Here is a 23,022-nt window from a genome sequence, read left to right as displayed (position 1 = left end):
AGATTTATAATTACACATTTAATAAAACTTTGTTCACAGGTCAATAACATTAAAGTGTCACTAATTAAATGGTTAAACAAAAAGGCTCATACCTGTATTGTTGTCAACATTTTTCAGTAAAACATATTTCATTAAAATTATGACAAGCAGCAACGAAAAGGAGATCTGAAACAATATTAAAGAAAATGTACAAATTCATAATAAAACCCTCTAATATTTTAAATTTCAGTAAACAAAATACACTTACAAAATGTGTTGCTTCCATTTGTATTTCTATGAATGTATTCAGCCCTGGAGACTCATTGCTCTCCTTTAGTGGCAGCAGGTGTTCTGAGCATCAGGTTTAACCTTTATACCCCGGGCCCCGGACCAGCAAGTATGTGCAGAATCCCCTAATCTGAATTTCTGATGACAGCACTCCAACTTCAAACAGTGGCCTCTCTCATTTGGCCTAATAACCTCAATCCCCACAACTCAAATACCTACCTTTGTCTCTCAGCGATGATGAAAACTCAGTGTCAAAAAAATAAAATAAAATAATAATAATCTCCCAGGTTTTAGTCTCAATAGTAGAAATAATCAAAGGCTCCGTGTAGCATTTAATGGTGCACTGTGTAACTTTTCAAGTGCGTGTCTGTTCTCTGCTTTTGCCCATGGAGCTATTGCCATTACTTTGCCTAGAATCGTCCACTGTGGCATTAAACTTTTCGACTGTGCATTTATTACATTACTTATTATTGCTCAGAAATACATAATGTATTGAAAAACAAAGCATAGCAACAACAAAGCAACAAGCATCACCTGCTTGTCTGCCTGGAGTTTAATGCTATACCGTGAAACATGGCAAAGCTATATCAAGTTTTGAGACAGGCAGGTGGCAGACCCTCCACCAAAAAACTTACACTGTGCATATTTACATAATTACATTCAATATTCAACAATAATTATTTAATCTCTAATTTTACATTAAAACTAAAAACACCAACGTAGTAAAGAAACTGGATTAGTTTTTTATAAGCTGCTAGGAGAAAGCCTAAGCTCGGACAGAATGGTCAGTGTGACAGTACCTCTGTATTAATGTGTGTTATGAACAGGGCCAAAAAGTTGGTAGATTTTCACAAATCATACTTGAAGCTTCAGTATTTTGTCAACGTTTCCTTTGAAGCTCCAGGTGTGTGTTAGCAGCAAGTCATCCTCCCATTTCATTACATTGTCATTAGCTTCTGTCACATTATTGACCCCCATTTTAATTCATTTCAGTGGAGAACACATCTGAACAAAATCATGTAATGTTTTATGTTTTTATTTATTTCAAAACATGTTAAAATTCATGCCATACAGAATACTGGTTTAAGACGTTTGCCTTATTTATACAAACAGACTGAATTAACACTGAAAGCTTGATAGTTAAAATTAGTTAAATATTTTGTCACTATCATAAACAATAATAAATATAATATGTATCAAGGTCAATATGGATATCCTTTATGTGAAAACAATTATTAAACACAAATTATTATGTACCTTAATGTGGAAATCTATCATCACAGTGCATAACTTTGTCAGTAGTATTTCAGTAGTGGAAGACTTGAGGCTTTGAGCAGTGTCTTTGTGTCAGGCATGTTGAGACCAAAGGAAGCGGTCACAGCGCTCCAGCATGGTCTGAATTATTGCCCTGTGGAGAGAAGAGAGGTTTAGCTCCTGAAAACTCTTACAATATACAGTGTATTCAAAGTGTATTTCCATTTCACATGTTTTGCAGGTGTGACCGAAAACGTTTTGTGAAAGAGAAACATGGATGAGGATTCTTGTCACTAAGAAATACAAAGTAAATAATATCTTAATCACAGTAAAATACGCCTTAATAAACAATGAAGAGAGACTTAATAAACTATTAATAAACTATTTGTTCATTATCAATTAACCAATTTATTAAGGCTTAATAAGAGTGTAGCAGACAAACTGCTCAATATAATTCTATTTATCATCTTCATAAAGATATAATGAAGCCAGGCGTGTATGCATGTTTGCACTCAAATGACAAATTCCTCATTCATGTTATCGTGCAGTACATTACATACTTCTTGTTGTGTCAACCCACCTCTGTCTCTTCTCAGTGACCCTGAGGAGCTCACAGATGAGCTGGGAGTGAGGCGACAGAACCAACTGTACCCCACAGTCCTCCAGGACGTCCAGAGCCACATCAGGCCCCGCGCTGCGAGCCAGCATGAGTGTCAGGGTCTCTGGGCTCACCTTCCCTGCACTCACCCCAGAGTCATCCGACCGAATCCCTCCATTCTGCCCTGGGAAGTGCTCAGAAGAAACAATTTGCTGGGACAGTTGAATCAGGAGCTTCCACTCTTCCAGTGTTTGAGGTTCCACTCCTGCAGGAAAAAGGATAATAACTGTTCAAATTAATTAATTCTATGTTCACTGGATCTATACAAAATGATATACTGTTTGTGAATAATGACAGTCAGGTACAACTTGGTATATTCATATTTTTGTGTAAATACAAAACACACAATCGTATTTCTTCAGACTTTTCTGGTGATTACTTCAGTATAAATTTTACCCTCAGGTTCCTCCAAAAGACTGATGTCGTCCAGTTGACAAATGGTGGAAAAAGCTTCTGATCTTCGCTGTAGCTGATTACATAAATAGAGGTAGCCCATCCAATATCTGCCACACATAGAGTGATATCTTCAATATAAAGTAATATAATGAAGTAATTTTTATGACCTGGAATTCAATCAAGACATTAAGCAATTGTCGCTACATAACATAACAATTCTTATACCCATGATTCCGACAACTGTCTGCCATGGCCTGTTTCGATGAGAGGTCAGCAGGAAGACGAATGAGCAGAGAGAGAAGATGTCCATATCCCCATCTAAAACAATGGGAATGCCACCTAAACAGAATTTTATATAATCATTTGATTGATGTCATTTTAAATAAATATGGACTGCCACAGACGTGGTGTGAAATTGTCATGTTATAAAGCAATTTTCAGACCTTGGATCTCCACTAGGGGTCAGCGTATCAGAACGCTGAGGTGCATCATTGGAGAGTGCAAGCTCTAGCCAATCCTGCCTCAAAGACTCTGGGTCCAAAAGAGACTGAAGAAATGATAACCTGAGCAAAGAAAATTTAGTTAAAACATATATGCTAAATAAATCATTTTAATATTGTTTTCACATAAAGATAGGACTCTTAGTTTACTTGTGATCTTCGGCCCGAGATCGAACCAGATTATCCAAATATGCCAAAAAGTGTTTCGGATCAGCCACAGCCATAACATCAGATGGAGTAATAGTTGGATAAAATTGGGATAAGGAGCGGACAGCAGCCTCTCCATGTTTCTCATACAACCTAGAGGATTACACATTAGATCCAAGTCCATACAAGTCCATCTAAAATGAAGAAATGGTTTACAGACCTGTACAAGTGAGGCAGGAGAGCAGAGGCACTACAGGGCTGCAGTTCTCTGAGGCTGCGCAGGGACCGCTGCAAATCCCCTCTCTGGATAACATCTGCCACTTTACTGGACTGAGTTTGTTCTATTTGGAGAATGTTTTGGTATAGGTATCAATACAGGTGAAGCTTAATAAACAATCAGACAAGGACATAACAGTACCAAACCAAGTCTGTTTTCATGGGCATCTCATGTAATTTGGATGGGAGATTTCTTTGAGGGTTTTTGGTCAGATGCTGAGAAGGATTAGGGTTTACTATTATCATGGCCAAAATAATTGCAATTAAAGATTATATCACAATATTTTTTTAAAGTAGCTGACAGTTTAAAAATGTTATGGCTATGAATAATAATAATAATAATGATAATAATTAAACTTTAATAGTAATGTATTTTGTTGTAAATGAAAACAACAATAATCATCAAGGGAACATTATGGATAAGGAGCTTTTCCCTGCACATTTTGGTGATAAAATGGTGATTATCTTATCACAATTATGTAAAATATCCCATGAATGATTATTGTCCATCTTTTTTAATCATGATATTATTGTTTATTTATTATTTTTTATTGTGCCATCCCTACCTTGCATGGCCTCGATGAAGGAGCAGTAAACCTCGGGCTGATCTCTGTGACACCGTAGACACATCCTCCTCACTCGCTCTGGGTCCAGGAGGAAGAAATATCGCCGGAGGAAAGTGCCACAGCTCACAGTGTATCTGCTCTGGTGCCTCCTGAAGCAGCTGTGCTCAGTGTAAAGCATGGCCAGATGGCTCAGATTCACCAGCAGCTCTGAAGGGACTGGTTTGGGTGGACGGACTCGAATAGGCTCCACAAGAAAACCATTAGAAACCTCAGTAATGTTTTCTTCATGATCTGGTGCCAGCTCACTCTCACAATGTGAAACCTCCTCTCCGTGGTCATTGCTGCTGTGTAACTGATTTGAAAGTTTTGAATGGTCTGGCTGGTCGATGAAGGGGTTCCGATTGTCAATGTCATCTGTTGGGATACTGCTGTTTGACTCAGTTCCAGATACAGTTAACTCAAGCTCAACCACTCGACCAAGCACTTTCTCCAAAACAGGTAGCCACTCCAGCAAAGTTTCTTCAAGACTGTCTGGGTCAAGGAGCACGTATGGGTCCTGGATTTGGGCTCTGACAAATAAAAACACATGAAATTCAATGGTGAACTATGTAACTTTTCTGATGAAGGTTCCGTCATCTGCTTAATTCCATGCAGAGGTTATTACTTTACCAAATAGTTTTACACAGTATGGCATTAAACCATATGTTCAAGGAGAAAATCAGGTGACACCCTAGGTCAAGTTACAGGTTAGATCTGTGGAGAGACAACCCCACTCACAGTAAAAATACATGTTTTTCCAAGTCAAGATGTTGGAGACAAGTTGCATAGTGCGCAAAAGTTGCATAATGCATCTTTAAACTACTACTATAGTGGAAGCTACAATCTACAACTACAACTACAACTAAAAGTGCTCTCAAAAGTCCCACAACAGTACTACTATTACTATTACTAAGTACAGCCTTCTTACTAATCTGAGGCCTATGAACAGATGTGCACGGCATGTACATGAGGTAATGTCAAGATAAAACTGGCTTACATGGCGTGGTCTGTCACAGTTTGCAGTTCATTCAAATCTGCTTCTGTGCTTGACATTTCATCATAAACCCTGTAAACGCAAAAGCATTATTTTTACATAAATCACACTCACTTCCTGATAAAATTGTTTTGACTATAACAATTTGTCTTACACATTTTCCATTTTCTCTGGGTCCCCTGCCGTAGAAGCCTGCATCTCCACTACTGGACCATCTTTGCATTCAGGACGTGGCCAAAGTTCAGAATTCATCTGAAGGGTGTTGATCTTCTCTGTCGTCTTCTTCATAAAACTGGAAACGCTAAAGACCGGACTTGCGTGTTATGTGAGTGAGAGTAAAGCACATTGGGAAAGTGAAACTACCACTATTTATAAATCCAAATGTAACCGTATTCACTGAAAAAAGGGAAGTTGTCTAAAATTGATGCTTTGGTTAGTTTTATCAAAAACATATGCAGAAAGAAGAAGTTACCTTTCTTTGACAGCTTGTAGGGCGATTCGTGGTGGCTTTGGCCGAAATGACAGAGGAAGGTTAAAAGGTAATGCCTGCTCCGACCTCTCCACCTCCAAACGCTCACTGCTCTGAGGATCTGAATCAAGATGGAGGCCAAAGCCAGTGGAAAAACACAGATGGATGGAGCAGTGGACATGAATAATAAGAATGATAGGACAAAAGGGAAGCAGGTGGAGCTGAGGTGCAATACAAGACTAAATTGAAAACAGAAATTAAATACTGCACAATATGAAAAAATAAATTGTGAAATGTGGTACGGAGGAACAGTATGAAAGATAATATGCAGATTTAAGTGACATTTGAGTCATAATAGCAGTCTCATAATTTAAAAAAAGCATGTTTTATTAGCAAAAGTAAAAACTTGTAATAATTTTCTTTTGTCATATAACTTGGAGGAAGCAAAGCCACATATAACAGACAGAAGTGTAATAGATAGAAATAGAAAACAAAAAAGTGTATTTGAGAACATTATTTTTTATACTTTGTCCTCTCTGGAAGCCAGTGCTCAGCTCATAAGCCTGTCTGTTCTTACCATTATCAACATTATCCTCTTCTTGAACAAAGCTGAAGTCTTTGAGACGCTCCTCCTCAGACGCAGACTGGTTTATGAGGGATCCAGTTTCCTCTTCAGACTGACTTCCTCTACGACTGATCACTCGATAGATACCACAGTCCAGGACGTTAAAGCTCTCCTGAAGCAGATACAAAAGGGATTAGTATTAGGTTGGATTCATCATTAGATTTTGTCTCCTTTTTGAGACTACTTAACGAGGCTGGTTTAAACTATGCATTATTAATGAAAGAAAAAAAGTTGAATGGAAGAATTCATCCCTGAACTATGAAGTTATACATTTTTAGCTACACTGGATATACTAAATGTAAATATATTGTGACAAACATGATAAAAACTACTATTATAGTATTCTTGGCTCACATGTGAAGAGATGCTGCTCCGTCGGCTGCTGCAAGCAGAATCCAGAGGCTCTAGTTTATTGATCACTTCTTCCAATTGTCCAATCAGCTCTGCAGCTGCAGAAGGGTTCAGCTGGGACTTCAGGTGCTCAAGGCGATCCATGGGAATACATTTCCTTGCCTAAAAACACATGCCTTATAAATGCATTACATTGGCACTGTACAGATAATCTGCCATATAATGACACAGAACATTATAACCATATCCCTGGTACAGCCTCAATAATGGCCTTTTGTGCACCCCAGAAGCGTAGCTGCTTGCCTGCCTTTTCCTTGGAACACTTCTGAGAATTACTGGCCACTCTAAAAGAGCAGCAGTTGTGACAATGCATTCAGTGGGCACGTCCCAGGACAATTTATCCTATACCAAATTAGCTTTGTGGACAAAATTATTACTTACGATACATACCATAAATCACTATGTCCAAGAATGTACTGATAATATTAGACTGATTGACCGACTGTTAATTATCAATTTAATTATTTATTAACTCATTTAAATATTATTCACCCTGCTTGTAGTGATGGCATGCTGGAACATACAGCAGACAACAGCAGCCCAAAGCCATAGTTCCCTGCGAAGTAGACGCTCCACACATCGCTCCGCCGACAAAAGTGTGAAGTGGGACAGGCGCCCGCTGCCATGTAGACAGAAGAGCTCACTGCGGTAAACCACAATCTCAGCAATATCTGAAAATGAACAAAGGGCTTACAGCTAAATGTTGCCAATAATCACAAAAACACAAAATGTAGTGTTTTACTTACCTGTTACTTCAGACCACAGGAGCACTTGGCCATTCTGAGGAGTAAAGATAAAAATTGCAGAGTCTGTCCATGTCAGTAGGTTTTGGTCACTATAAATAAAAATAAAAGTCAGTAAATGTTATTACTGTCAGTCACGCCCCAGATTGCCAGATTTAAATAGAGGATAACTAATAATAAGATAAAGAAGTACTATGTTAATCTAGGAAATTTATTATTTGACAATAGCTATCAAATATGTATGTGTATATAAAGGAACACAATAATATGATCAAATCTTATGTCTGAAAGTGCATTTTTGAAATAAAAACAATTGATATATTATGAAATATTATCAAAAAGGTTTAACGCTGACCCCATATAAAGTAGTCTCGCAAAGGCCACTGACTGTGGGCTCCTCTGTGTAGCATGGTATTGAGGCTCATGCCTAAATAGAATAAAATATTTAATAAAAGAAAAAGCTTCAAAACAATAACATATTTTTACCTGTTTGTGATAAGAGGCAGAGGAGGGCAAGCAAGGAGCTGCTTGAACTGATGAGTGCTCACAACCTCACCGTTAAAATTAGCCTCCCACACACGAGATCCAGGGCGTGCACAATACAGCAGAGGAGGCTGTCCCTGTAACAAACCTCTGTTTTGGGGGAAAAAACAAGCTCCGTATTCCCCATCACGCTCTTTATTTCCAACACGCCAGAACTTCTCCCTTCAGACAAACATGACAGCATAAAAACATCATGGAAGCATAGACTTTCTTGAAATTGTGATGATTATGTTTTTGCATTACATATCTAGAAAATAAGTCGTACTTTTCCGTGTCACAAATGTAACACCGACTCAAGGAAGAGACAAGTAGGCGCCCATCTTGGAAGCCGAGTTGAACCACTTTGGAATCCACAGTGGTCACCGTTTGAACTGGAAAAATAACAAAGGCTGATCCCTAAAACAAAAATATAAAAATAAAATGCACATTTATAAATATGTTTTATTCAAGTAATAAAAAGCCTCAATAACTTGTCTTTAGTATTGTTTAAGCTCACTAGTATCTTCTTATTGCAAATATACTATGTTTAAGTATTCAATACCTTGCCTGCTTTAGAGGATCCAGCCCTGAGAAAAGACACCTTTCCCACAGTATCCCCCACAAAGACTCTGAGGGCACTTGTGTCCCAGCACAGTGCAGTGATGGCCTGACCCCTGTGCTCCCAGGACACACTCACTCTCTCAGGACGGCCACGCCGCTCCAGTTGCAGCTCCCACACCACCACCAGTCCCTGACTGAATAAGACACAATCAAATGTTCAAATTATCAAAAAGTAACCCCCAAAAAATATACAAACCTTGTTGCAACAGCAATGAAGTCCTCATCATGGGGACAACATGCCACCTGAGTGATAGATCCTTCCTGCCAAAAATTATAAACCCCAGTGAGTAATACTATGAAACATACATGTCCTATGACCATCCTTATATACTGTACTTAGTAAAAGTAGTGCACACCAAAAATTTGACAATTATCTTATTTCTGGAGTTAACACGTTATTGAAATGTTATATAAACAGATGCATCCACAAGTAATCTGATTTGTTTCTGATTGTTCACATTCTTCACCAAACTAATATGGCATACACAAAAATGAAAGAATTAGTTATCTGAAACTTCATATTTTGTCCAAATACAACTATTACTAGAAAAATTCACCGAATATCTGACGCTATGTCCCCAGCTTTTTTTGATGATCAGATTTGACAATCAGATCTGATTTCTGGATTATCTGATTTTTACTGGTCATATAAATTTAACCCCCTCCTTGAACCGTCACCTTATCGTGGTGGAGGGGTTTGAGTGCCCGAATGATCCCGGGAGCTATGTTGTCGGGGGCTTCATGCCCCTGGTAGGGTCACCCAAGGCAAACAGGTCCGGGGGGACGGGTCAGACGAAGAATGGTTCAGAAGCCCCTATGATGAGTACACCAGCAAGGCCAGTTACGTCGCCCGGATTGGCGTCACCGGGGCCTCACCCTGGAGCCAGGCCTGGGGTGGGTGCACGCCAGCGAGCGCCTGGTGGCCAAGCCTCCCCCCACGGGGCTCGGCCGGGCTCAGCCCGAAGGAGCGACGTGGGGCCGTCCTCACGTGGGCCCACCACCCGCGGGAGGATCCATATGGGGCCGGTGCAGAGAGATCTGGGCGGCAGTCGACGGCGGGGGCCTCGGCGACCAGATCTCCGGACATGGAGACTAGCTCTGGGGACATGGAATGTCACCTCGCTGGGGGGAGGGAGCCTGAGCTTGTGCGGGAGGTTGAGCGTTACCGACTAGATATAGTTGGCCTCACCTCCACGCACAGTTTGGGCTCTGGAACCCAACTCCTTGAGAGGGGCTGGACTCTCCATTTCTCTGGCGTTGGCCGTGGGGAGCGGCGGTGGGCTGGTGTGGGCCTGCTCATTGCCCCACAGCTCAGTCGCTGTGTGTTGGAGTTCACCCCGGTGAACAAGAGGGTCGCGTCCCTGCGCCTTCGGGTCAGGGACAGGTCTCTCACTGTGGTGTCGGCCTACGGGCCGAACAGCAGTGCAGAGTACCCGGCCTTCTTGGAGTCCTTGGGAGGGGTACTAGACAGTGCACCGACCGGGGACTCCGTTGTTCTCCTGGGGGACTTCAACGCCCACGTGGCCAACGACAGTGACACTTGGAGAGGGGTGATTGGGAGGAACGGCCTCCCTGATCTGAACCCGAGCGGTGTTTTGTTATTGGACTTCTGTGCTAGTCACAGTTTGTCCATAACGAACACCATGTTCGAGCACAAGGGTGTCCATAAGTGCACGTGGCACCAGGACACCCTAGGCCGGAGGTCGATGATCGACTTTGTAGTCGTGTCATCTGATCTCCCGCCGCGTGTCTTGGACACTCGGGTGAAGAGAGGGGCTGAGCTGTCAACTGATCACCACCTGGTTGTGAGTTGGGTTCGCTGGCGGAGGAGGAAGCCGGAAAGACCTGGCAGGCCCAAGCGTGTAGTGAGGGTCTGTTGGGAACGTCTGGCGGAGCCCTCTGTCAGAGGGACCTTCAACTCGCACCTCCGGGAGGACTTCTCCCGGATTCCGGGAGAGGCCGGAGATATGGAGTCCGAGTGGGCTTCATTCTCGGCCTCTATTGTCAATGCGGCCGCTTGTAGCTGTGGTCGTAAGGTCTGTGGTGCCTGTCGCGGCGGCAATCCCCGAACCCGGTGGTGGACACCGGAAGTAAGGGATGCTGTCAAGCTGAAGAAGGAGTCCTATCGGGCCTTGCTGGCTCGGGGGACTCCTGAGGCAGCTGACGGGTACCGGCGGGCCAAGCGTGCTGCAGCCCGTGTGGTCGCGGAGGCAAAAACTCGGAGCTGGGAGGAGTTCGGGGAGGCCATGGAGAAGGACTATCGGACGGCCTCAAAGACATTCTGGCAAACCGTCCGGCGCCTCAGGAGGGGAAAGCAGTTCTTCACCAACACTGTTTACAGCGCGGGGGGAGGGCTGCTGACCTCGACTGGGGACGTTGTCCGGTGGTGGAAGGAATACTTTGAGGATCTCCTCAATCCCACCGTCACGTCCTCCGAGGAGGAGGCCGAGGCTGGGGACTCGGAGGCGGACTCATCCATCACCCTGGCCGAAGTCACTGAGATGGTTGGCAAGCTCCTTGGTGGCAAGGCTCCGGGGTTGGATGAGATCCGCCCCGAGTACCTGAAGTCTCTGGATGTTGTGGGGCTGTCTTGGCTGACATGCCTCTTCAACATCGCGTGGCGGTCGGGGACAGTGCCTCTGGACTGGCAAACCGGGGTGGTGGTCCCTCTGTATAAGAAGGGGGACCGGAGGGTGTTCCAACTATAGGGGGATCACACTCCTCAGCCTTCCCGGTAAGGTCTATGCCAGGGTACTGGAGAGGAGAATTCGGCCGATAGTCGAACCTCGGATTCAGGGGGAGCAGTGTGGTTTTCGTCCTGGCCGTGGAACAGTGGACCAGCTCTATACTCTCCATCGGGTGCTCGAGGGTTCATGGGAGTTTGCCCAACCAGTCCACATGTGTTTTGTGGATCTGGAGAAGGCATTCGACCGTGTCCCTCGTGGTGTCCTGTGGGGGGTGCTCCGGGAGTATGGGGTCCGGGGCCCTTTGCTAAGGGCTGTCCGGTCCCTGTATGACCGGAGCAGGAGCTGTGTTCGCATTGCCGGCAGTAAGTCAGACCTGTTCCCGGTGCATGTCGGACTCCGCCAGGGCTGCCCTTTGTCACCGGTTCTGTTCATTGTGTTTATGGACAGAATTTCTAGGCGCAGTCAGGGGTCGGAGGGGGTCCGGTTTGGGGACCACAGGATTTCATCTCTGCTGTTTGCGGACGATGTTGTTCTGTTGGCTCCATCGAGCCAGGACCTGCAGTGTGCACTGGGGCGGTTTGCAGCCGAGTGTGAAGCGGCTGGGATGAAGATCAGCTCTTCCAAGTCCGAGGCCATGGTTCTCGACCGGAAAAAGGTGGCTTGCCCTCTCCGGGTGGGTGGAGAGTCTTTGCCTCAAGTGGAGGAGTTCAAGTATCTCGGGGTCTTGTTCACGAGTGAGGGAAGGACGGAACGTGAGATTGACAGGCGGATTGGTGCAGCTTCGGCAGTGATGCGGTTGCTGTATCGGACCGTTGTGGTGAAGAGGGAGCTGAGTCGAAAGGCGAAGCTCTCAATTTACCGGTCAGTCTTCGTTCCTACTCTCACCTATGGTCATGAGCTCTGGGTAGTGACCGAAAGGACGAGATCGCGGATACAAGCGCTTGAAATGAGTTTCCTCCGCAGGGTGGCTGGGCGCTCCCTTAGAGATAGGGTGAGGAGCTCAGTCACACGGGAGGAGCTCGGAGTAGAGCCGCTGCTCCTCCACGTCGAGAGGAGCCAGTTGAGGTGGCTCGGGCATCTGTTCCGGATGCCTCCTGGGCGCCTCCCTCGGGAGGTGTTCCGGGCATGTCCCACCGGGAGGAGGCCACGGGGAAGACCCAGGACACGCTGGAGGGACTGTCTCTCGGCTGGCCTGGGAACGCCTCGGGGTCCCCCCGGAGGAGCTGGAGGACGTGTCTGGGGTGAAGGAAGTCTGGGAGTCCCTGCTTAGGCTGCTGCCCCCGCGACCCGGCCCCGGATAAGCGGACGAAAATGGATGGATGGATGGATGGATATAAATTTAACCACCACAACCACTGACCTGCATCTAACTGCACAATAATCCAGTGTTAGCGAGATCTATTTAGGGAATCAGGTGATTTAAGTTACGGGAATCTTGAGGGTTGCAAGAACAGCTTTACAGTTTAATGCCTGATGTCATATAGACATATAGTCAATTTTCAATTCCCAAATATAATGCATGTTAAATTGTTAATTTGCCAGCATTTAGTTTACATATTGTTTATTTTATTTATTCACGTTGGTCACTGACAGAAATGTTAAGTATACAACTGATATAAAAATAATACCTTATGAGTGAGAATGAGCCTTTGCTTCCACCCTTCTCTCTGAATAAGGTGCAAACCTCCAGCAGATGTACCTAAAGCAAGCCATTTTCTAGATACTGCCAAACAGCTGCACTACAATAACAAACATCAGTTACAATATTTATTTTGAAATTGTTTTACTTCTTGACTTTAAACCAAATATCATAAAGGGAAACCTTGAGCCTGCCAGAGTCCAGTCTCAATGCAGCAAGAAGTGGGTCCAGACAGTCAAACTCTGCAAGTACATGAGTGTGGTTCTCTGGAACAAGTGGCACACAGGGCATCTTGAAGGGTAACAATCCAAAACTACAAGAAAAAAAAAAGATTCAGTAAACAAAATCTAACTGTTGGAAAGTGTGTGGAGATTGCATTCATGTGGCGACAGACAGTAAATATGACCCCTATTTTAACAGATCCGTGATCTGACCGCTCTACCCACGATGTTTATGTTGGAGCGAGATTCGAACCGCCAATCTGTGGATCAGAGGACGAAAAGTTCAGCAAATAAACTACAGTCTGTCGCCCCCATTATTAAGTAAGAAATTATACCATACAACCTTTCCATAACAAGAATTCCACTAGCTTAGTGCCATTTTTGGCGAAAATTCTTTTATTGATTAAGTTGCAGAGGTGCCTGAACCGCCTGAGTCACGAGACAGACTGCTGACACTCGAGCTCATTTTTCTGTCATTAACAATATCTTTCTTTACATCGGTACAAAGCATAAACAGACAGGCAAACATTTATAAGAGTATAAAAATACATTTTTTCAATACCATGAGAAATTCTTACTGGGTCGGTCACTTGTCCTACGACTTTAGCTAGGTTAACACATGCATGGTAGCTACGACTCAAAAGACACGGTTTAACAATCTCACCGAATTAAAGCAACAGCATTGTATCTTCACGTGAACCCGCTCACACGTCTCTTTAAACATATAAACTGTGTGTAGGAGCCCAGTCCTATTACGGCAGATTTTCACGCCCCACTTTCCCTTGTGACACTGCTCAGCTGATGTTTCTCCCGTGTACACTTCCGGTGATGGTGGCTACAGTCCTCCCCTTTTGGCTTTGTCCACAGTTTACGCACAAGAGTTGGAATACAAATTTATATTTCTTTATATATTAAATCTGTTGTTTAATGTAGGCAACACGTTTTTGTCAAAAATTAATTATTCAGACAAAAATCATGAACACACTTGGCCATCCAAGAAATTCAGTGAATCATTACAGTGTGGAAATACACAAACTAAAGACCACAAATTAATCAAAAGCGTATGCTTAATTTTAATTCAGGCTTAAGTTTTTGTCTTCAGTGTAGACAGAATGTGCATTATAAACCAGTAACAAAGTGACTGGAAGAGCACACAAACTAATGCACTCAAAGTGTAAAATAACTGTATTGCTGTAGTCACTTCCTCTTTCCTCTGTAGTTCCTCTATTCAACACAGTGCTTTCAGGGGCTTTCTGTGCCCAGAACCTCATGTCACATAAAAGCAGAGAGAAAACACTTGTTGGCAGTCCTTTGCTGGCATCTTGCCTGTAGATCATCTTGTTGTCCTGAGTGCCCTCCTTATTCCACCTCCAATTTGGTCATCTTACACCATGTACGTACCAACGTCCTATTTTTTCCATCATTGGTAAATCTATCAACCACTTAAAATATATCAAGAAAACTAAATTAGAGTTTCTTGTAATATTGACTTATAGTTAGTCTCTAATGAACGTTCAGGCATGTTGCAGCATCTGTCTGTCCCCATCAAAAGCACTGTGAATCCAGTTAACCAACAGTGCATGGGTTGGAGCAGTTCTGGGGACCAACAGGGAATTAGTCCATACTTCATCTTTTTAGTCATCTATTGTGACCCAGAGAGGCATCAAGTTTTCCTCATCATTCGCCGGTTTTGCCAGATTTGAAACTTGCTATAAGCTTTCTGCAGCATCTCCTCCAAGTGTCCTGTCAGCTGTACATGATGAAAAACCCAAATAAAAATAGCGAAATATACAAATAATGACTGTGTAAAATCTTATCCAACTAGGAACTTACATTAACACTTAAATACTGACGTTGAATTTTCTCTTGAAATGGTCGAAGCTTGGTCAGTTGAAACTTTTCAAGATTTGACTTCATTTTTATGACCTATATTAATAAAGAATGCAAGCATGAAAAACAAAACTAGTTGTAGATACTCAAATATGTCAAAACTTATTGTACCTTCTCTTCTAAAAAGGGTGTGTTTACTGGGAAACATGACCAAAAATGCCTTAATAACTCTCCTGCAGCAGCATACAAATGTTTCAACTCTCCTTGAACTTCACTAGGGATCATCTCTAAAATAAACATAAAACAAATCATTATTTATTTAACAGAAAGGGATAATGTATAAAGTCAATATTTTGTCACTTACGATTTATGGCTTGCTGTGTGCCTCCATGCATGAGGACACCACCAGGTGAAAGTGCAGCAATAGCAGAACTAGCAGATGTGCTGGACAATACCTGCAAAAATAAATTGAATGAAAGTAGCTACTATTTTAACTATTCCTTGGTAAATAAATTAGCTACCAAAAGCTGCAAAATTGTGATATGACTCTTATCAACCTGAGTAAGATTGGGTTTGTAGTTGGCCATCTCATGCTGTATGAAGTTGACAGAGCTGATAATATCCTGACTTGTTGTGTATTGTTGGGACTGAAGAGGAACTGGACCATGGGCATATCTTTTAGGTACAAAGAAAAAAAAGAAAAAACATGTATGTAAAACGCCGATGCACATTTATTAATATATTATAGAATGTACCTGTCAGACTTTTTAAGATTTAATGCAACAGTTTTTGGTCCATTTTCTCTTCGAAGATCCTCATATTCTATGGCTTCTTGTAATTTAACCTGAAATGAAAAAGCATACAGTTTGAAACCAATTTTGTATTTTAATTCATGTGCTGTTTTGGCTGTATACCTTTTTAACAGGAGGTTGAAAGAGATCAGAGTCCCTGGAGTTTCCATCAGTACTGCTCGTCTCACTGGCCTGCTCAGCATGTGTGTCCCTTCAAAGCAAGTTTTTTTATGAGAACACTATGCATTCAATAAGAATAGTATTATATTCATAGCTAATAATTTTTTCAGTTTTTCTTTACCCCTTTCGTGAGCCAGCTGCTAGCACCATAGCACTGTGATGATTAAACCTCTTTATAATGGCAGAGTTACTGCTGTCTTTCACCGACTTGTGGGAATTGGAGGTTGAGGGAGTTGGTGTGTTAAGACCATATCCCTGTATAAAACATGATTTTTGTAGATATTTTTCAACTGTTAAAAATTATTTTCTGACCAATCTTACCTCATCTAATGATTTATCCTCTAAGGACAAAAGGTCTACCAGTGGATTCTTCACTCCTTGAACAACCATAGACTTCAAACCTGAAAAAGATTCCATAAATCACAATTGTAAAAAATCTAAAACAGCAATCTGGCGTGTGTGGATAATCATAAACTTCCAAGGTTGTTTGGTTCAACCACACACCCTTTTCATCCTGCTTGGCACACTCTGAGAAGATATCCTGAGATCCTGTGTTAATACGGTCTCTGTGAAAATATTGGGACTGGAAAAAACTGGTCCAGAATAGCTTCTCTGTTAAGTTATGAGGCACATTTTCATTGTATTTCTGTTTCACTGTAAGAGATGAATAGACATGCTTAAAAGGTCAATTTACATCTGATTGAGAGGGAATACTACAGCATTTAGTTTCACAAAGTTATCAAGAAAAATGCATAACAGATTTAAAGAATAAAATCCTGCATTTACCTGCTGGATATGTTCTGAAGATGGACTCAATAATATCAGCAGTCAAATTATATATTAACCCATTGCAGCCATCAGTCTGAGGTCTAACATCAGCCTGAAAGATAAATGGTTATTTGTCGTGTATGCATTGAGCACCGAGTTGATATTTTGATGTCAAATCTAACCAGGAAGGCTCCAGAAATGCCAACTTCTTGTTTATTATTAGACACAGAAGAATCTGTGCTGTTGATCCCACTTAAACGATTGGCCCAAAACTCTTCAGCAGTAATTACTTGGCTAACAACAAGGTCTTTGTATAGCTGGAAGAGCACTGGATCTTCCTGAAGCATTCTGTGAAGACAGTAACAAAAATATTACAAAGATATTGAAGCAAGTGTATGGTACAAAGCATTAATGATTAGGTATAAAGATTAGCAATACTCAATATGTTGAATGTATTGTAGCCATGTTTATCCATACAATCATCCATACAATCTGACCTGTTTTTCTCCTCCAGTTCCTTATTTGCTTTTTTCTTGAACTTGGGCAGGAGCTGCTGCAACAGTTCTTTGGCAGCTTCCCTGTCTTTTAGTGCAGTACTCTCATTGGAAAAATGGAATGTGGTACTTTCTCCAGTGTGAAGGACTAGCTGGAGCTGAACTTTGGCTTTTCCATCTGGACTAATCTTTTGACCTGTATATGAATATTTGACACATAATAAATCAATGAATTCTGCAGAATAGAATATATTTTACAATCGTATCATATGCAGAGAACTGAATAGAGTACTCACAACGGATGTCCGCATAAAGGTGGCTGACGGTGAAGCGGTCTTTACCTTCTGGACCCCAGGCCACGCGCTCTGCCATCAGGTAAAGTGTACCATCCTGCTTCTTCTGACGAACTTTTTTCACCACAAGAAGAACCTCCTCTGACAGCGAAGCCATGGCAAACCTGAGACAATACAGACTGGTAATTTTCTTTTCTTTCTTTTTTTTTTTTTTTTTTCAAAGCAATGGCACTCCGATGAAAAAATAACAATACAATTATCCTTGTCTATTATTTATCGGATATTCCAATAATACACTGGGACAAGAAAGAATAAATAGTATGCAACAAAAAGCTTTGTTAGAAAATTCAAAATTCGGGGGACACGTAGTGGCTTTGGTTGGTATTGGATTTTTAATACAAGTTTACGCTAAACCAGACATCTATTAGCTAACGTTGCAGTTAAGAATAGCACAGCCTGGATGAGAAGTAGCATTAAACTTTATTTACCTCAAACTGAATCAAAACTAAAGTCTGCGTCACTTCCCTCAACGCATAGTTTTAAACCGATCTGTTCTACATACAAAAATATAAAACGTTAAATAAACCGAAACAGATAGTCAACTACTATTCTAACAGGGAGCACATAAACCTCAGCGCCGACATGACTGCCTCAATCTGTGTCACACTGTTAGTGCTCCGATGTGACGCAACAGTTAAGAAATATGGTTCCTATCTACATAACGCTAGTGAGTATGAATTATGGATCTGAAGAAAGATGAAATTAGAGCCAGCAACCAACATTCAAATGCAAAAAAAACTTTTAATCACATTTTTGTAGATATTCAGAATACAAAAGAAGATAAAGAGTGGTAAAGGAACAGCTTACAGTAATACAATTTTCATATGCATGGTACAAGTACAAAGTACACATCTGGCAGTTATTCGTTTCATCATTCAAACAACTCTGTAAGATGGATGCATCAGGCAACATTGAATGCTGCTTTAACTAGAGGTGGACAATACTGACAAAAATAAATATCTCTACCATATAGATTTTTTTGGAATATCTCAATCATCTTCAAACAAAAAACATGTTAAATGACTTTAAAACTACGAACAAATTACAGGTATTACTTCATTTATATAGTTTATCAGCTTTTTGTAGCATTTTATTTAACTATAAATGATATACTCTCAATATTCAAATTTTGCATACCTTCAAAGAAACTCTCATAACAATATTGATATTTCAGTTGCTCACTTCAATCTCAGACAGAGGTTATTTTTTATTTTTTTTATTATTATTATTTTTTTCCTTTTAGGCAGACATTGGGTTGAGATAACATGACATGTTTTGGCTGCTAGCTGCAGTCATCCTCAGAAATATCAGTCTTGGTGCGTATACCAAACATCCAAGTTGATTGTGATTGCTCAGCCTAACTTACCTGGCAGGTCACTCAGACTGACCACGCCTCCTGCTGTTGCTGCTCAGACACCTGTAAGGAAGACTGACAGCTAGTAGCCTAAACATGTCACAGTAACTACAACTCACTAAGAGTCTGTCAAAAGGAAAAGAAAAGAGAGCTATGTCTAATAGAATTGTAGACCAGATGACCATTACCAATAATGAATGATACTTTCTGTGCTGTGTGTGTTCTTGTAACTGTACAAGGATGTGAAAGAAAAACAGTACATGAATGGAGAAATGATTACATTATAAGAAGTAATAAGAACCCTTCTTCCTAAGTAGAGGCATCTTTACACTCTGAAATATGGCATCCACACTTGTCCACCGAAATATAGGTGTGTGTTATGATAGTGTTGTTAGCGCAATGCATCTCCACATTAATCTTACTGGTTTCCATTTCCTGACAGCAGGTGCATGAATGCATCATCATGTTGCTTACTGCAGAGTACCTGTAAATGTATTTTAAAGCATTATACATGTGCATTACTAAAATGGACATTGTCTCTGAATTACATTAGAAATCTCACTTAGAGAAGGAGACTCCACAAGATCCTTCACAGGAATTGAGCTCTACAGGATTAATTGACTTGCAGTCTCCATTTTCTAGGAACTTTTTGGTCTTTTTTACTCCACAGTCTGTTGTGAACACAAACACTGAATTAGATAAATATTAAAGTTAATGACCATAAACACAGATTGACTTGTTGGTCATTGTTAAAATTTTCTTTAATTGAAAGGCATTTGATGGTGCTTCATAATTACCAATCTCTCTGCATTTTTTACAACATCCATTAGCATCAGTTTGTTCGGTCCCCTGTCAGACAAAAGATTTTTGTAAACAATTGTATTCACAATTTTCTACCTTTCCTAAATACAGTGTACCTACAGGAATACACTTTGTTGGGTCAAAGTTGGGACACTCAGTTACTGTCTGCTGAGTAATCAACTCTCCATTCTCTTCTTTACAGTGATGTTTGGTGCAGGGGTCATCTGGGGGGGACCAAGACTCTGAAGGCTGTGGATATATATTTAGAAGTTTTATGAGGACTTGACCTTGCAGTACAGTGTGAATTTTAGATTAAACTGACCTACCTTTATAATAACAGTGGAGTTGGACTTTTCTAATATTAGAACACAGTTAATCTTTTTACATGAGCCACAGCAGTGTCCTAGTTTTGGTTCATGCACATATTGATGGCCCTATTGATAACAAATATGTAATTTAACAGAAAGCCCCACAAGTGTAATGTGTCATTTTAGCACTTACCTCAGGGCAGTCTTTTAGGCATCGTGGCTGATTGCAGTGAAATTCATTCAGCATGGTTTCTGTGTTTTTCTTCCCAGTACAGATGCACTGTTCACATTGGTCTTTAAAGAACTTGTTACCTGGCTATAAATGTGTAAATAGACATTATTACAATGAAAAACTTGTGGTACTTTCTTGTCTAGTAGAAAAAGTGCTGCACTGTGTGAATTGGTTTGTTTACTATAAGCCAAATGGTTTTTACCTTATACTCTGTGTCATTGTACACACAAACATTCTTTGGAACTGCAAAAGATAAAAAGATGAAAAGAAAGATTACTTTTAGATAATACCAAGTTCTTTCTTACATTACTTAAACAACCATAAAGTCAGTACCGCAGGTGAAATGAGAGCAACAGCTGTCATTAGATTCATGTATCTTCAACTCAAATCCTGGCGTGCACATTGGTATTATGTCATGACAACGTTTACGGTCACATTCTGTTGCAACGGACATAAAATAAGTTCTGAAAAACTGTAATGCTTATGTTGCATAAAATGAGTGTACTGACTTACCACATTTGAAATTCTGACAACAGTCTTCAGTGTAGTTCACCATCACTTGACCCTCTTTGTCACAGCGAACGAATTTTGGAATGGGACAGGGACGAGGTTTGCATTGGACACTCATTGTGTCCTGGTCACAAACACACTCCTGACATCCACTTTGCCATTTCTCACCCAGCTGTTTTACCCATAAAAAATGTTTTAATAAAAATTATTATTGTTTTAACAATACACCTATTGAGAAATCGATTCTAACATATTAAATTTTGCATACCTCTTTAGGCAAACCATCAGGGCCAGTGCAACCTAGTGTAACAGCAAATATAGTATGTATTTATATGCAATGTATATTTGCTAAATTATGTTACATAAAAATGTTCTTACAGGCAGATACACAGCGGTCATAGTTTGAGCTAAACCGTATCAGCCCATCCGGGCAGTAGCAACCCTCCATGAAGGACTGACATTCATCGTTGTCTGAAGGTTTTTTGGACTGACATTTGGTTATGTATTTATCATTGTATCTAGAAAAAGTTATACAATTATAAATATTAAAAATATTGACTAAGATTTTTTTTTTGTGTGTAAGTATACAAACAAACATACAAACATTTGTGTAAGTATACAAGCATAACGTACTTTGCATTGCATGTTTCAACAACAGCTGGACCACACGGCTTATAGATTAGGTTTGAAGGACAGTCAAAGTCTGAAAATTAAAAACACTGAAAATAGAGTGTATATACAGTAATACATTAGCTTTGAGTTTGAATAACTTTCTTACCACAAAGTCCATCTGTGGCACTTCTCCAAGACACACAAACAGACTTTTGAGCACATAAAGATGCATATGCCTCAAGACTGGCACATCCTGTTGAATTTTTCGTGTAATAAACATCAAATTTACAAGCCTCATAAAAGACGTCTGGCTTGATTACTTTGTGGCACTCCTTAAAGACACTTAATTTAAAAGACAAGCAAGTGAAAATCAAACTAATCAGTTTTAACTGTGTTTACATGTTTATGGTTAGAGTTTCAATTCTTACTTGCTGATCATCACGTCACATGGAGGAGATGGTGGAGGAGAAGTGGGTGGAGTAACTGTTGTAGGAGGTTTTGGATGCTTACAGTACGGCTTATTAATATCTTCAACACGCCACTCATATGCCATTGAGGGGCATGGACGGAGCTGGCCATTTGGTAATCGGCAGTCATTCGAGGTGTTATTGTCACAAGTACCTTGTAGAAGCAAAGAAAATGTAAGTTTTGTGACACAATTAGACTCAATGGGACTTATTTCTCTATTGTATACTTTAGTGATTTTTAGAAACTTACCACACTGTCCTTCGGTGTTGTGGTGAAAAAGAGAAAATGGCAGTTCAACATAAAACTGAAGTGACTTGAATATAACAACTGCATGAATTTCTGGGATTTCCAGACGCAGTCCAATAGTTGTACTAGTGATGGTCAAATCAGCATTGGTGTAGGTTGGAAATATCTCCTTGCCATTCATATAAACCTAAATAGCATAGTTGAAGGTCATAAAGGAGAAGGGTGTATTCTTTTATTCAAAATCTACCAAATACAGTGCTTGCTTACAATATTGTGATATTTGGAGGATGTCTCTGCTGTAAGGGTTATACTGTAGCTTTTGTATTTTACAATCAAAGCTTTGGCACAGGTCACAGCGCCAGAAGCATCACAGTTTTCATTGTCGATAAGAACTGTGAAATTGTGTTTTGGAATAATTTCTTGAATCAAAACATATGTGCAGTTTTTCTGAAAGCTGTAATACTGGCCATCAAATGTGACATAATGTGGGTCTCCCCATCCAACACATACACCTAGAAATAAAAGAAAGAGCAGGAGTTTTAGAATTAGTCAAGATTTTACAAAATAAGATGATGAGTGAGTTGGGGAAACTTGCTTACATCGACACTCATAATGGTAACAGCAGCCTCCATTATCATATACTTTAACTGGGTCTCGTTTATTTGCACAAGTTGGCTTTGTGACATCCGGACACACAGGTTTGGAAACAGTTGTGCCATTTTCACATTTGTTAATCATACAGTCTGATATCCAGGTTTCACCATTCTGCAAAAAATCTCTCTTAAATGTATTGCTTAAGTGTACATTTGACAATAATTGAAAAAAGTGTAAAGAGAAAAAATATGCATGCAGAAACTACAAATAAATTATATAAGTCAACACACAAAAAAAATTAAAACAAGACACTACCGTCCGTGGTGGATCTAGATATGTGCAATTCTGAATGCATGGAACATCCTCCAAAGTGCACGCCATGCTGCAATAGACTTCATAACAGTCGCTGCCATTGTTCTGTCTGATAATAAACTGACCTAAAGAAT

General features: G+C 40.8%; 3 protein-coding genes across 3 annotated transcripts in view; all 3 read right to left on the bottom strand.

The window, feature by feature from the left end:
- Positions 1-1,287: 1,287 nt before the first annotated feature.
- hps5 (HPS5 biogenesis of lysosomal organelles complex 2 subunit 2) lies at positions 1,288-13,956 on the bottom strand. The gene is made up of 23 exons (XM_055155215.1): positions 13,700-13,956; positions 12,998-13,127; positions 12,804-12,914; positions 8,685-8,749; positions 8,430-8,622; positions 8,154-8,284; positions 7,832-8,050; positions 7,701-7,772; positions 7,349-7,437; positions 7,095-7,273; positions 6,546-6,704; positions 6,144-6,303; positions 5,570-5,687; positions 5,252-5,398; positions 5,101-5,169; positions 4,065-4,633; positions 3,443-3,563; positions 3,226-3,375; positions 3,019-3,138; positions 2,801-2,914; positions 2,576-2,682; positions 2,102-2,384; positions 1,288-1,675 (listed from the first exon to the last, which is right to left on the bottom strand). The coding sequence occupies exons 2-23, from the start codon at positions 13,103-13,105 to the stop codon at positions 1,615-1,617; spliced, it is 3,345 nt and encodes a 1,114-aa protein (XP_055011190.1). The 5' UTR covers positions 13,106-13,127; positions 13,700-13,956; the 3' UTR covers positions 1,288-1,614.
- Positions 13,957-14,084: 128 nt separating this feature from the next.
- gtf2h1 (general transcription factor IIH, polypeptide 1) lies at positions 14,085-18,046 on the bottom strand. The gene is made up of 15 exons (XM_020935177.2): positions 17,880-18,046; positions 17,395-17,555; positions 17,102-17,294; positions 16,787-16,952; positions 16,623-16,716; positions 16,341-16,490; positions 16,158-16,237; positions 15,958-16,091; positions 15,780-15,867; positions 15,621-15,709; positions 15,423-15,540; positions 15,230-15,320; positions 15,037-15,152; positions 14,869-14,961; positions 14,085-14,785 (listed from the first exon to the last, which is right to left on the bottom strand). The coding sequence occupies exons 2-15, from the start codon at positions 17,546-17,548 to the stop codon at positions 14,699-14,701; spliced, it is 1,653 nt and encodes a 550-aa protein (XP_020790836.1). The 5' UTR covers positions 17,549-17,555; positions 17,880-18,046; the 3' UTR covers positions 14,085-14,698.
- Positions 18,047-18,172: 126 nt separating this feature from the next.
- The window catches only part of LOC110169697 (mucin-2), a 38,999-nt gene continuing 34,149 nt past the window's right edge, over positions 18,173-23,022 (bottom strand). Inside the window, 18 exon segments of the mRNA XM_055155879.1 lie at positions 18,173-19,289; positions 19,338-19,476; positions 19,603-19,654; positions 19,727-19,855; positions 19,933-20,040; positions 20,108-20,230; positions 20,349-20,389; positions 20,480-20,584; positions 20,660-20,828; positions 20,925-20,956; positions 21,035-21,174; positions 21,290-21,359; positions 21,435-21,610; positions 21,697-21,889; positions 21,986-22,169; positions 22,250-22,494; positions 22,582-22,747; positions 22,892-23,013. Coding sequence (XP_055011854.1) covers positions 19,115-19,289; positions 19,338-19,476; positions 19,603-19,654; positions 19,727-19,855; positions 19,933-20,040; positions 20,108-20,230; positions 20,349-20,389; positions 20,480-20,584; positions 20,660-20,828; positions 20,925-20,956; positions 21,035-21,174; positions 21,290-21,359; positions 21,435-21,610; positions 21,697-21,889; positions 21,986-22,169; positions 22,250-22,494; positions 22,582-22,747; positions 22,892-23,013 — 2,369 coding nt within the window. The 3' untranslated portion in view covers positions 18,173-19,114.

The sequence above is a fragment of the Boleophthalmus pectinirostris genome, unplaced genomic scaffold (assembly GCF_026225935.1).
Source record: "Boleophthalmus pectinirostris isolate CB_2022bp ecotype Guang Dong unplaced genomic scaffold, ASM2622593v1 HiC_scaffold_2, whole genome shotgun sequence".
Lineage (NCBI taxonomy): Eukaryota > Metazoa > Chordata > Actinopteri > Gobiiformes > Gobiidae > Boleophthalmus > Boleophthalmus pectinirostris.
This window is presented reverse-complemented; position numbering and strand designations above follow the sequence as displayed.